At 37.0% G+C, this 12132-nt stretch overlaps 1 protein-coding gene across 18 annotated transcripts in view; it reads left to right on the top strand.

Annotated features, from left to right (window-relative positions):
- Window positions 1-12132, top strand: part of R3hdm1 (R3H domain containing 1) — a 112638-nt gene that overhangs the window by 85442 nt on the left and 15064 nt on the right. For all 18 annotated transcript variants that reach the window (XM_087195606.1, XM_087195599.1, XM_087195600.1 and 15 more), the window contains one exon: window positions 9726-9829. In XM_087195606.1, the coding sequence (XP_087051732.1) occupies window positions 9726-9829 (104 nt within the window). The remainder of the gene's footprint in view (window positions 1-9725; window positions 9830-12132) is intronic.

Here is a 12132-nt window from a genome sequence, read left to right as displayed (position 1 = left end):
GCTAATTTAGAAAATTGCTCCCCTTTAAAAAATTTTTTTATCTTAATATCTCCTTTATACAAGTTACTTCCCTTTTACTTTTCAAAATAGTCTGACCAAATCGAAAATTACCAAGACTGCAAGGGAGTGTGGTGCAGTGGTAGAGAGGGAGCTTGCCTGGCATGTGTAGGCCCCATCCTCAGCACAAGAGGGGAAAAAAGTTAGCAGAATATAAAGAAGAGGGAGACTAAGGCTGATAAGGAGAGAGAGAAAGCATCCTTTTTTTAATTAAAAGAAAGAGTACAAAGAGAAGATTTGCCACTATAAAGGAGGCAGAGACTTGTAAAATCCCCGGAGAGTGAGATCCAGCATACACATGAAAGCAGGTTAGCCTTAGATAAGCATGCAGAGGATTCATGGATAGATACAGAGAAAAAGTGAGTACAAGGGTACATGCACAGCTTAATGAGTAGGTGTGGTAAGGTTATTAAAAGCTCTCTGCTTTGCTTTTCTCGGTGAATTTAGAGAGTTCAAAATATGAAGTATAGCCGGGTGTGGTGGTGTACACCTGTAACCCCAGCCCTAGGAAGGCTAAGGCAGGAGGATTGCTGCAAGTTCATGGCCATCCTGAACTACATAACAAGACTATCAATGCACAAAAGACAAGTTTTATTCACTTGGGGAAAAGGATAGCAAGTTATCACCTGGGGAAATGTTCGATCTAAGCAGCAATCCAAGAAATGAGAATTAAGGCAACTTTCACAAAAGGATAAAACAGCACTACTGTGCATAGAAATAGTTAAACACTGTTACTTGCAAGGCATATCAGGCCCATTTTTCTGCTGATCAGTTGAGAATATTTACATGAAATTGCCATACTTTTTTGGGGGGGATGACAAAGTTTTTTTAGAAGTAGGAAAAGAAACAGGTTTTTCAGAGTGGGTATAGGCCAAGTAAAAGTAGGAAAAGAAGTACTTTCTAATGCATGAGGATAGGCCACCATGCAAGAGGGAACACAGTGGCTTGTTAACATCCAGCTGTCTTGGACAGTACTACTGTAGCTGATTTGCTTGATATTAAAAGTCACATAATTGTTGCTGATATGGGGAAATAAATGTAACTCCCAACCTGCTAGATGTTAGATACATCGAGTTTGTGTTCCCCCAAGTGGAAGAATGAACTGCAAGGAACAAGAATAAAAGGAAAATTTATTGGGAAATAAGAATAGGGAATAGGAATAGCTCTTGAGAGACTGGAGGGCTCCCCAATGGATCACCTCATACTTTTCATCTCTAAAAGTTCACCCACAGGCCTGGGGATTTAGCTCAGGGGCACCATGCCTGCCTTGCAATCTCAAGGTCCCTGAGTTCATCCACATACTGCTAAATAAATACCCACAAAGATAATCCATCCCCAAAATTTAAATTGCTGAAAAAAAACTTACAATGTTAATAACAGAATCCAACCAAAAAAAGAAAAGTAAGGCTGGGAGTGTGGCTCAGTCCAACTGCAGAACTGCCCCCCAAAGATGCAGAAGAAATACAGAGTAACCTTGGAGTACTTCAAACTTTCCTATTTATTTCCTCTGCTAGAATGATTAAGTAAACTTAATTTTGCTTATTTGTTACAGACAATGACTCACATAGGGACCAGTGAGTTTCAGAGTGTTCTGTGTGAACTGCTTCTGTAATTCAGAAGAATAGATGTATGGTTAACTTGATTTCTTGGGATACTTTGCCAACTGTACAGAAATTTTCAAACACATGTTTAGTAGCTACTAAAAGCTGTAATATTTGTGGAATTTCAAATAAATTCATTATTGCTTATAAAAATACACTGGTTCCTATTTTCCCACCTAAAAAATAGTAATAATTTGAAATAGCAACCATGGAATATTTATAAAATCACAAAAAAGACACATGATGGCAACAGTATTTTTTATGGAGAATTTCGCCTGCTATAAACTTTGCTGTCGTCAACCTTTTTGTGAATGACTCCATACAGATTTCTTTGTGAATGCTTTTCATATATGCGTACTTTTCATATATGCATTATTTTTGTCAAGTCTTCCATTTCCTTATTTATCTGTTATGGGGTGTTTCTTCGTTTTGTTTTGGGGGGTTTAGGTTTTTTGAGACAGGGTCTGGCTATGTAGTTCAGGCAGACCTCTTGAACCCAGGGGTGAGCCTCCTGCCTCAGCCTTGGAGTGCTGGGATTACAGGCATGCATCACCATGCCCAGCCCTTTATCTGGTGTTTGAACAGCCTTATTGAGATATAATTCCCCTACCAGGGCTGAGAATGTAGGTAGCCTAGCGGGCAAGGCCTTGAATTTGATTCCCACACCTAAAAAAAAAAAAACAAAATAGAATTCACCCACTTAAAGTATATGATTCAGTGATTTTAAGTATATTTACAGATACAGCCATCACCTAGTCAATTTTAAAACAGCTTCAGAAAGAAACTGAGGTGGAAGCAATCCAAGTATTCATTAGCAAATGAACAGAAAAACAAAATATAGTATATGCATACAATGGACTATTATTCAGCCTTAAAAATGAAGGAGATTCTGACACATACTACAACATGGATGAACCTTGAGGACTTTATGCTATGTGAACTAAGCCAAACACCAGTACTCTGTAATTCTACTTATATTAGGTACCTAGAGTAGTCAGATTTATACACAAAGTAGATATTTGTCAGTGGCTAGGGAAGGAGAGAATGGGAAAGAGAGCTATCAACTCTGCCATTCCACTATTCCCACCATCCCTCAACCACTAATGTTTCTGTATCTGGATTTCCCTGTTCTAGACCTTTTACACGCATGGAATCATATAGTGTGTAGTGTTTTGTGAGATTGATTACGCTTAGCATGATGTTTTCACATTCATCCATATTGTAGCATTTGTCCATACTTCATTCTTTTCTATGGCTGATTTTGTGCATATACCACATTTGGATTGTTTCCACTTTGGGCTACTATAAATAATACTGTTGTAAACGTTAATGTGCAAGTTTTTGTGTGGACAGGTTTTCATTTCTCTTGAGTGTATACCTAAATGGAATCACTGGGTCATGTTAGTTGGGGGTGGGGGGGAGGTTTGAGACAGGGTTTTGCCACATAGTTCAGACCAGCCTTGAACTTACTATGTAGACTTGGCTGACCTCAAACTCTTGGCAGTCCTCCTGCCTCAGCCTCCCAAGTGCTGGGATTACAGGTGTGCCCCACTAGACCCTGTGGTAACTGTTTAATGATTGAAGGAGCTGCCATAATTTAAGGACCACTTTTCAAAGGACTACACTATTTTACATTTCTGTAAGCAGTATATATTCTTGCCAACATTTGTTAATTTTCTGCCTTTGATTACAGCAATCTTAGTTGAAATATTATCTCCTTATGGTTTTGGTTTTCCTTTCTCTATTGACCAATGTTGAATGACTTTTCATATGCTTATTGGTCATTTCTGTATCTTCCTTGGTGAACAGATCCTTTTCCCAATGTAATTAGGTTGTCTTTTTATTTTATTTTATTTTTTTTTTTTGGTACCGGCGATCAAACTCGGGACCTTGCGCTTGTTCGGCAGGCACCAGAGCCACTGAGCTAAATCCCTGACCCCTGTCTTTTTATTTTCAACACATAGGAATTGTTTCTGGTTTGGTTTGGTTTGATTTTTGAGGTAGGGTCTTACCATGTAGTCTAGGCTGGACTTTAACTCACTATGAATCCCAGGCTGCCCTCGAACTTGTGGCAATCCTCCTGCCTCAGCCTCCTAAATGCTGGGATTACAGGCATGCACCACCACACCCAACATAAGAGTTTTTACATATATTGACTTAGGTCCTTTATCAAATCTATGACTGGCAAATATTTTTCTCCCATTTTGTGAGTTGTCTTCACTTTCTTGGTGTTGTCCTCCAAAATACAAGGTTTTTTGGCCCAGGGGTGTAGCACGGTGGCGCTGTGCAAAGTCCTGAGTTTGATCCCCAGTACTGAAAAAAAAAAAATTGATTACACAAAATACAAGGTTTTTTAATGTGATAAAATCAGTTTTTGTTTGTCCCTTGTGACTTTGGAATCATAGAATAATTATCAAATCCATCATCACAAAGACTAATGTACATATTTCCTTCTAGGAATATTATAGTTTTAGCTCTGACATATAGATCTTCGATCTACTTTGAGACAGATACATACATACATACATACATACATACATACATACATAATGTCGAGTTAGCATTCAGTGTATTCTTTTTTTTTTTTGCACATGGGTAGGTAGTTACCCCAGAATTATTTGTTGAAAAAACAATCATGGTATTCGTGTCCTAGTCAAAAATCAGATGATTATACTTCAATGAGTTTACTTTTGGATTCTCGATTTATTCTATTCTGTTAATCTGTGTCTACTTTTTTTTTTTTTTTTTTTGGGTGCCAGGGATCAAACTCCCAACCTTGCACTTTTGGGGCAGGTGCCAGAACCACTGAGCTAAATCCCTGGCCCAATCTGTGTCTATTCTAATCCCATACCACATTGTCTTGATGAATTTTAATATCTGGAGGTCTTGAGGCCTCCAACTTTGTTTTTGGGGTTTTTTTTTTTCCTCCGATACCAGGGATCAAACTCAGGACCTTGGGCTTGCCAGGCAGGCACAGCACCACTGAGCTAAATCCCCAGCCCACAACTTTGTCTTTTTATCAAGATTGTTTTGGCTAGGGCCAGGGATTTAGCTCAGTGGTTCAGTCACCTGCCTTGCAAGCTCAAGGTCCAGAGTCCGATCCCCAGTACCAAAAAGCAAATTTTGTTTTGGCTATTCTGAATCCTTTGTAATTCCTTATGAGTTTTACAATCAGCTAGTCAGTTTCTACAAAAGAAGTCAACTGAGATTTTGATGGGGATTACATTGAATCTACATTAATTTGGGATATTGTGGTCTTTAATAAATAATTTACCAATTATTTAGATCTTCTTAAATTACTTTCAACAATGTTCTGTGGTTTTTCAGAATATATAATTTGGTACTTCTTTTGTTAAATTTATTCCTGAGTATTATTTCTTTATTTTTGGTTTTGGAGTTTTTTGGGGAGCGTTATTTTGTTGTTTTTTTTGTTTTTGTTTTTTTTGAGATAGTCTCGCTGTGTAGTTCAGGCTGGCCTCAAACTCACTATGTAGCCTGGGCCAGCCTCGAACTTGTGGCAGTCCTCCTGCCTCAGCCTCCAGAGTGCTGAGATTACAGGCATGCACCACCACTCCCTGCTCCTGAGTATTGTTTCAGATACTAATGTAAATAGAATTTTAATTTTATATTCAAATTGTTTATTGCAAATATGCAGAATTATAATTTTTTTTGCATACTTTTTGTAAGGCATGTCTGCTGACAAATAATCTGTTTTTGTTTACTAGAAAAATATTTCAACTGCTGGGAAGTCAGTTAATCTTACTGGAATTCCCTTATAAGTAATGACTGATTTTTCTCTTGCTGCTTTCATGATTTTCACCTTGTTGTGTGTGAGTGAGTGTGTGTGTGTGTGTGTGTGTTTACCTTAAAGATGGAGTGTAGGTCCTGGGGCACACTAGATAAGCACTCTACCACTGGGCTACATCTCCTGCCCTAAAAAGTGTTTTACTGTGATGTTTCATGGAGATACATTTCTTTTTATCCTGCTTGAAGTTTGTTGAGATTCCTAGATGAGCCAGTTATTTTTTTCAATAAATTTGACATTTAAAGACATTATTTCTTCAAATATTGTTTCTTTTCTCTCTATGGTACTTCCATTTTGCATGTTAATGTCCATAATGCTCTTATTTCTCTAAGGCTCTTTGTTTTTCTTTTTCTTTCTCTGTTCTTTGGCTTGTGTAATCCCTCTCAATTTAACTTCATATTTATTTATTCTTTCTTTTGTTCAGATCTTGAGCACCTGTAGTGATTTTTAAATTTTAATTATTGTATTAATGCCATGAAAATGGCATTAATAGCATGGCTTACAGGCCAGGGATTTAGCTCAGTGATTCCGCTGCCTGCCTTGCAACCACAAGGTCCCGAGTTCAATCTCCGGTACCAAAAAAATAATAATAATAGCATGGCTTACAAGGCCAATTTAAAGCATTCATTTAAGATCATGAGACATAAAAAAATAATCTTCACACTTTGGTAGACTGCAGTATTTCTGGAGGCTATATTTTGCTGTGCTATGGAGCAGACCCAGAGCTGCTAGGCAAGTGCTCTATCACTGAGCTGTAATAACCCAACCCAGGTTTCTGATTTTGAAAATGCTTAATCTTTTTTTTTTAACTTAACCTTTTTTATCATGGCTTTGATTTTAAAATATAGTAGAAATGAAAAGTAACTGGAGAAAAGGGAAATTTCTACCTATGAAATCATAGCATGTTATAGAAATAAGATGAACATTATAGAAAAGCCAGAAGAAACTTTTGGATATCTTATAATCATTCATCAGTCTCCATTCATCCTGTAAGGGTATTTCACTTCAGTTTCAATTGAACTGACTGTACCACACTCCAAGAGGTGTTGCTCCTAAAGAGGGGCCAAAAAAAAATTTTTTTTTTTTTTCGTACCAGAGATCAAACTAAGGACCTGACGCTTGCCAGGCAGGCCCTGTGCCACTGAGCTACATCCCGGCCCAAGAGTGGCAAAATTTTGGTAAACTGACAAGAGTAATTTTTGTTACAGTATCCTTAGTACCTCTGAAAGCTGATATTTATTTTTTGAAAGTTGATGTTACTAACTTTATTCTTAATTCTAACATTCATAGTTTTAAGCCAGGGCTTTCAAGGAGTTCAAGACTGAACAGGTTCATGAGATTTTATTTTATTGTCTTCTTCAAGGGCAAAATATAAACTTCTCAAGGATGAGGTCTAGTATCTTACTTTCATAAATCTGTTTCTTTTTCTTTCTTCCAAAGGAGAAATTTTTGAAACTACAAAGCTGATTCCTTTCAGATATATAGATATATTATATTATATTATATTATATTGTATTATATTGATTCTTTTAAGGAAAGAATTAAAGTCAGCGCTGGCAGTATTGCTCAGTAGGAGGGTACTCATCTAGCATCTGCAAGATACTGGATTTAGTCCCCAGCATGTCAAAAAATAAAAATAGAGAGTGATATTTAAATACTGACTTTCTGCTTTTTTCTTTTCTAAACATTTAAGTGATACAAGAGCATAGCACTTTACCACATCTATGTTCTTTGAATTGTCTGTATGTCTTTTGCAGGGATTTAGTAGAGGCCTAGAACTCAGTTTCCTAATTCTGAAACCTGATTTTTATTCATTTACGGATAAACTGTATTAGCAGCTTGTAATTTTGTAATATGGGATACATTGCTCAGTTCAATGACATGAAAATTCTCTTCCTTTTTCTGGGTGGCTTCCTGTCACCTATGTGACTCAGAACTTGAGTAACATATGCATAATGAACAAGATCTCAGGAGAAGGGCCACATGACCCAAGGGAGCTATTCATGAGTTAGACACCTAAAAACTTTCCACCCTATGAGAAATTCCTCTTTTTCTCAGTATTGACGGATTTACAGATTGTCTTTTAAGTTATATTATTTCCACAGGTAGCTAATAATTATATACAGTTTGACAATGATTAACTCTAGATTCAAAAAGTACTATTTTCACATATGGTCCCCACATCACTTTTTATGAACTCCTCTCTTTATAGTTCTTTATTTTTCTCTTTTATTGAACTACACAGAACTACTGTCACTTAAAAAAAAAAAGAAACTATCAATTTTTACTTAATTAGGAAATTTGTCAATCTAAATTACGAAATTGTTTTTTAACCTTTTATTATGGACTTGTATGTATATGTGCTGCTAAGGATATGGAATCTAGGGCCTTGAAAATGCTAAACGTATGCTGTAGCACTGAGCCATATCTCCAGCTCCTGGACATATTTAAACATACATAAATGTAAACAGAATTGTACTGAGCCCTCCTGTACCCACACTTAACTTCAGCTTTTATCAGCTAATAACTGACTAACCTATTTTCATCTAAATCTCTGCCACTGCCCTGTCCCACCTTATTTTGAAATAAGGTGTCATTTCATTTGTAAGTATTTCAGGTTGTTTGTTTATTTGTTGGTTGATGGTTTTTTTGTTTTGTTTTGTTTTTTGAAATAGGGTCTTGCTCTGTAGTTCAGGCTGACCCTGAACTCACTGTGTAGCCCAGGCTGACCTGATTCTCTTGCTTCAGCCTCCCAGGTGCTGGGATTATAGGCGTGCTTACCACAACCAGCTTTCGTTTAGAAGTATTTCTGAATAGATATCTTTAAAGCCCTAAAAGGTTTTTTTAAACCCTCATAATATAATTTCATGTCTTTAAAAAATTTCCAACTAATTCCTTAACTAAAGCACATATACTACACAAATACTGCATATGTCCCCAAACATTGCCTTACAGAGTTTCTCATGGTCTGGATGTGACTGAGTATATCATCTGATGTTATTTCACATGTCTTTCTGTATTCTCTGTAATTCATTTAGTAGGGTCTAAAGTATTATTTTTAATACAATTGTATGAGATCCAAGTGCCAAAATATTGTTCAGTTCATTAAGAAATAATGCTTTTCGGGCCGGGGATTTGTCTCAGTGGTTCCAGCACCTGCTTTGCAAGTGCAAGGTCCCGAGTTCGATCCCTGGTACCAAAAGAAAAGAAATACTGCTTTTAAAAGCTCTCAATAAGGAAAAGACTAACAGGCCTTTTGATATAAATTAAGTTTCCTGATCATTTGCAGCTTCTATAATACTGTTCTATAACTTTTTTTTTTTTTTTGGTGCTGGGGATCGAACTCGGGACCTTGTGCATGCAAGGCATGCAGTGGAACCACTGAGCTAAATCTCTGGCCCTCTGTTCTATAACTTTGAGCTGTTATCCTGAAAGAATTTGCTAATGAGAAAATTTTAGACAAATTATGACAAATCCTATATTAAGGTTAAGGCTCAAAGACTATTAAAAAATACAGTAGTAACTCATTGCACTAATTGCCCCTTTTTACAGTTTTTATATTAAAATGTTTGAACATGTATTATTGGTACCTTCATTCTTAGTATATTTTCCAAGACATATTTATTGAGTCTGATCAGTGTCAAATGATATATTCTCTTTTTTGTGGCCTTTTGGTGGGGATGGAACTCAGGGCCCTCTCGTGCAATGCAAGGGCTGTAACCACTGAGATGCAGGCCAGCCCCAAAATACATTACTTCTTATTTTGTAAAACTAATGACTTATTTTTCTTCATTTTAAAATAATTATTTGGGGCTGGGGATTTAGCTCAGTGGTTTCGTCGCCTGCTGTGCAAGCACAAGGACCCGAATTCGATCCCTAGTATCAAAAAATAATAATAATAAAATAAAATAAAATAATTATTTGAGGGCCAGGGATTTAGCTCAGTGGTTCCACCACCTGCCTTGCAAGTGCAAGGTCCCAAGTTCAATCCCCAGTAACAAAAAAATAAAATAAAATAAATTTGAATAACAATAATTTGTAAGTGTAGTTTAATTTTTGTTCTGGTGCTATAATCATAAAGTAAACTTTGCTCAATAAAGTAATTGCTTCTAATTCACAAAGAGTAGATTGTTTTGACTTTTACCACTAACCAATTTGAAAAATCTATTTATTTAGATAAATTTGTAAGACTGTTAATTCAAAGATTCTTTCGTCTATTTCATCTCATTATGATGTATTTGTATTTAACTTTTTCCCCACAGCTCTTCAATAGGTTACCTGCAACATCCAGGATCAGAACAAGTACAGTTTCCTCGAGCTACTTCACCGTGTGGTTCGCAGCAGCTTCAAGGCCATCAGTGTGCTGGTATGAATAGATTGCTGAAAACAGCTCAGGTTTTGCCCATCTGAGAAACACCTCAGTTAATTTTCTTTGATATTTCTATAAGAAGATTCTCAACTTGTAATGTGAGACGTATACTCAGGATATTTAGGGTGAATCAGGTTTGTTGTGCACAGTCTACTCCTTCCTTTCTACTGCTATTACTCTGCTTTCCTGGTTCTCCTTCCCCACTTTTGATAGTCTCAGGGATCCTTCTGCAGGCCTTCCTTTCCTTACTCTCCAAGTTCTTTGTGGACAGTCCAATGTGCCCCAGCAGTTTCAACCACCGCTTTTTGCCAGCACCTCCCAAATCTTATTTCTGCTGAGAAAAGACCATACAGCCAGATTCCTCCTGAATATCCCTATCCAAATGTGTCAAAGGCACATCAGACTAGTTATTTTTCACCTCTATTTGGATTTCTTTGTTTTGTTTTGTTTTTTTGGTACCTGGGATTGAACTCGGGTCCTTGCACTTGCACAGCAGCCGGCGAAACCACTGAGCTAAATCCCCAGCCCTCTATTTGCTTTTCTTACCTCACCCTCCACCCTAAAGGACCAAAACAGGAATTTCAAAATCATAATTAAACCTCTTCTGTCTTTCCCGTTCACATTGATACAGTTACCAAGTCATAAAACCTGATTACTTTTCTTTCCTTCCCCACTGCTCCTAATTTTGATGGGGTTTTTTCATATCTTATTTGCAGTAATCTCTTAAATCTGCTTACTTCATGTGTTTTCCTCACCCCAACCTTTCATCCTCCCCAGAACACATACACACGTATATGTACACACACACGCACACAATTTCCAAAATTATTGGGCCATGGATTTAGCTCAGTGGTTCTGCCGCCTGCCTCAAGCACAAGGTCCCGAGTTCGATCCCCTGTACCAAAAAAAAAAAATTATTGTCCTGACACAGAAATCTCACATTATTCTTCTGATGGATTCCCCATCTAAATTCCCTGGTAAACAAGCCCCCTAATTATACATATATGCTCAAGTCACTCAAAACTATTTCTGTAATACAGTATACTCTTTCATCCCAAAAATTGTTTTTATATTTTTACTTTTGAATACCAAAAATAATTATTTTTCATACCACAAATACTTTTGTACCTGTTCTTCAATTTATCTGGAACGCTGATCTACCATCCCATGTTTGCCATCGTCTTTCTCATCCATGTTTCAGAAAGCCACCTGTTTCACACAGGCTTCTTCTAGTTTTTAGGAAAATTCACTCTTTCTCTGATCTTATAAAAACCTCTAGTATTATGCAGAATTTTACTGTAATGATTTTTGACACGTGTAAGCCGCTAAGAAATAGATAAGTAATTATCAGTAAATGACAGTAGTGGCTATATGGGCCACTTTGGCTGAGGAGAATTTTGAGGTATGTATAAGCAGTCAGCCCTTCTATGGTTGGCCATGCTAGTCAAGTTGTTTCTGTATCTAGGGAACCAGAAACCACCTTGGTTGATAGCATAGTACCAACTGAAGTCCTGGAGGCAGGGCACAGGATCCTACCTTGCCTGGCAGTGGTTACTGTAAAGTGATGATATACACAGATGCAGTACTAGTATATAAGACAAATCAGAAAAGATACGGTCATTTGCTTCTTTCTGTTGTACAGTTAAGAGTGTTTTTACACACGTATAGTCCTTACAACTTTATAAAGTCAACCAGAAAGAACTCATTCTAGCCTCCTTTTTCCAATGAGAAGATAAAAATAGGTGAAAAAGTTTTCCTAGAATTAGAGGACATTTCAGGAACTAAAATTACACTCTGGGGCTGGGGATTTAGTTCAGTGGTTTTGCTGCCTGCTTCGCAAGTGCAAGGACCCAAGTTCGATCCCCGGTACGAAAAAATAAAATAAAATAAAATAACACTCTGGCCCCCAAGTCCCAAACTTCTAACTCACTTGCTATAAAGATGAGTTTCTACTGTATGTAAATATTTCTGTAGGATAGTAATTTTTCACAATTTTTAAAATTTAGAGTAATACCTACTAGCTGGGTGTACTGGTGCACACCTATAATCCCAGCACTTGGGAGGCTGAGGCAAGAGCATCACCTTGAGTTCAAGATTCGCCTGTGCTACATAACAAGCTCAAGGCCAGCCTAAATTACAAAGCAAGACCTTGCCTCAAGATAATAATCATACCTACTTACAATTCATTTGAAAAAAATTAAAGATCTTTGTGCATATATATTGTGCTGTTCTCTACTAGGTCCTGCCAGAAGTGTATGTAGACTACAATGAGTAACTATAGGACTATTATTTTTAGAGAT

The sequence above is a fragment of the Heterocephalus glaber genome, unplaced genomic scaffold (assembly GCF_053883595.1).
Source record: "Heterocephalus glaber isolate CG9 unplaced genomic scaffold, H.glaber_assembly_v1.0 deba00000347, whole genome shotgun sequence".
Classification (NCBI taxonomy): Eukaryota; Metazoa; Chordata; class Mammalia; order Rodentia; family Bathyergidae; genus Heterocephalus; species Heterocephalus glaber.
Note: the sequence above shows the minus strand (reverse complement) of the source record. Positions and strands in the feature narration are given on the sequence as shown.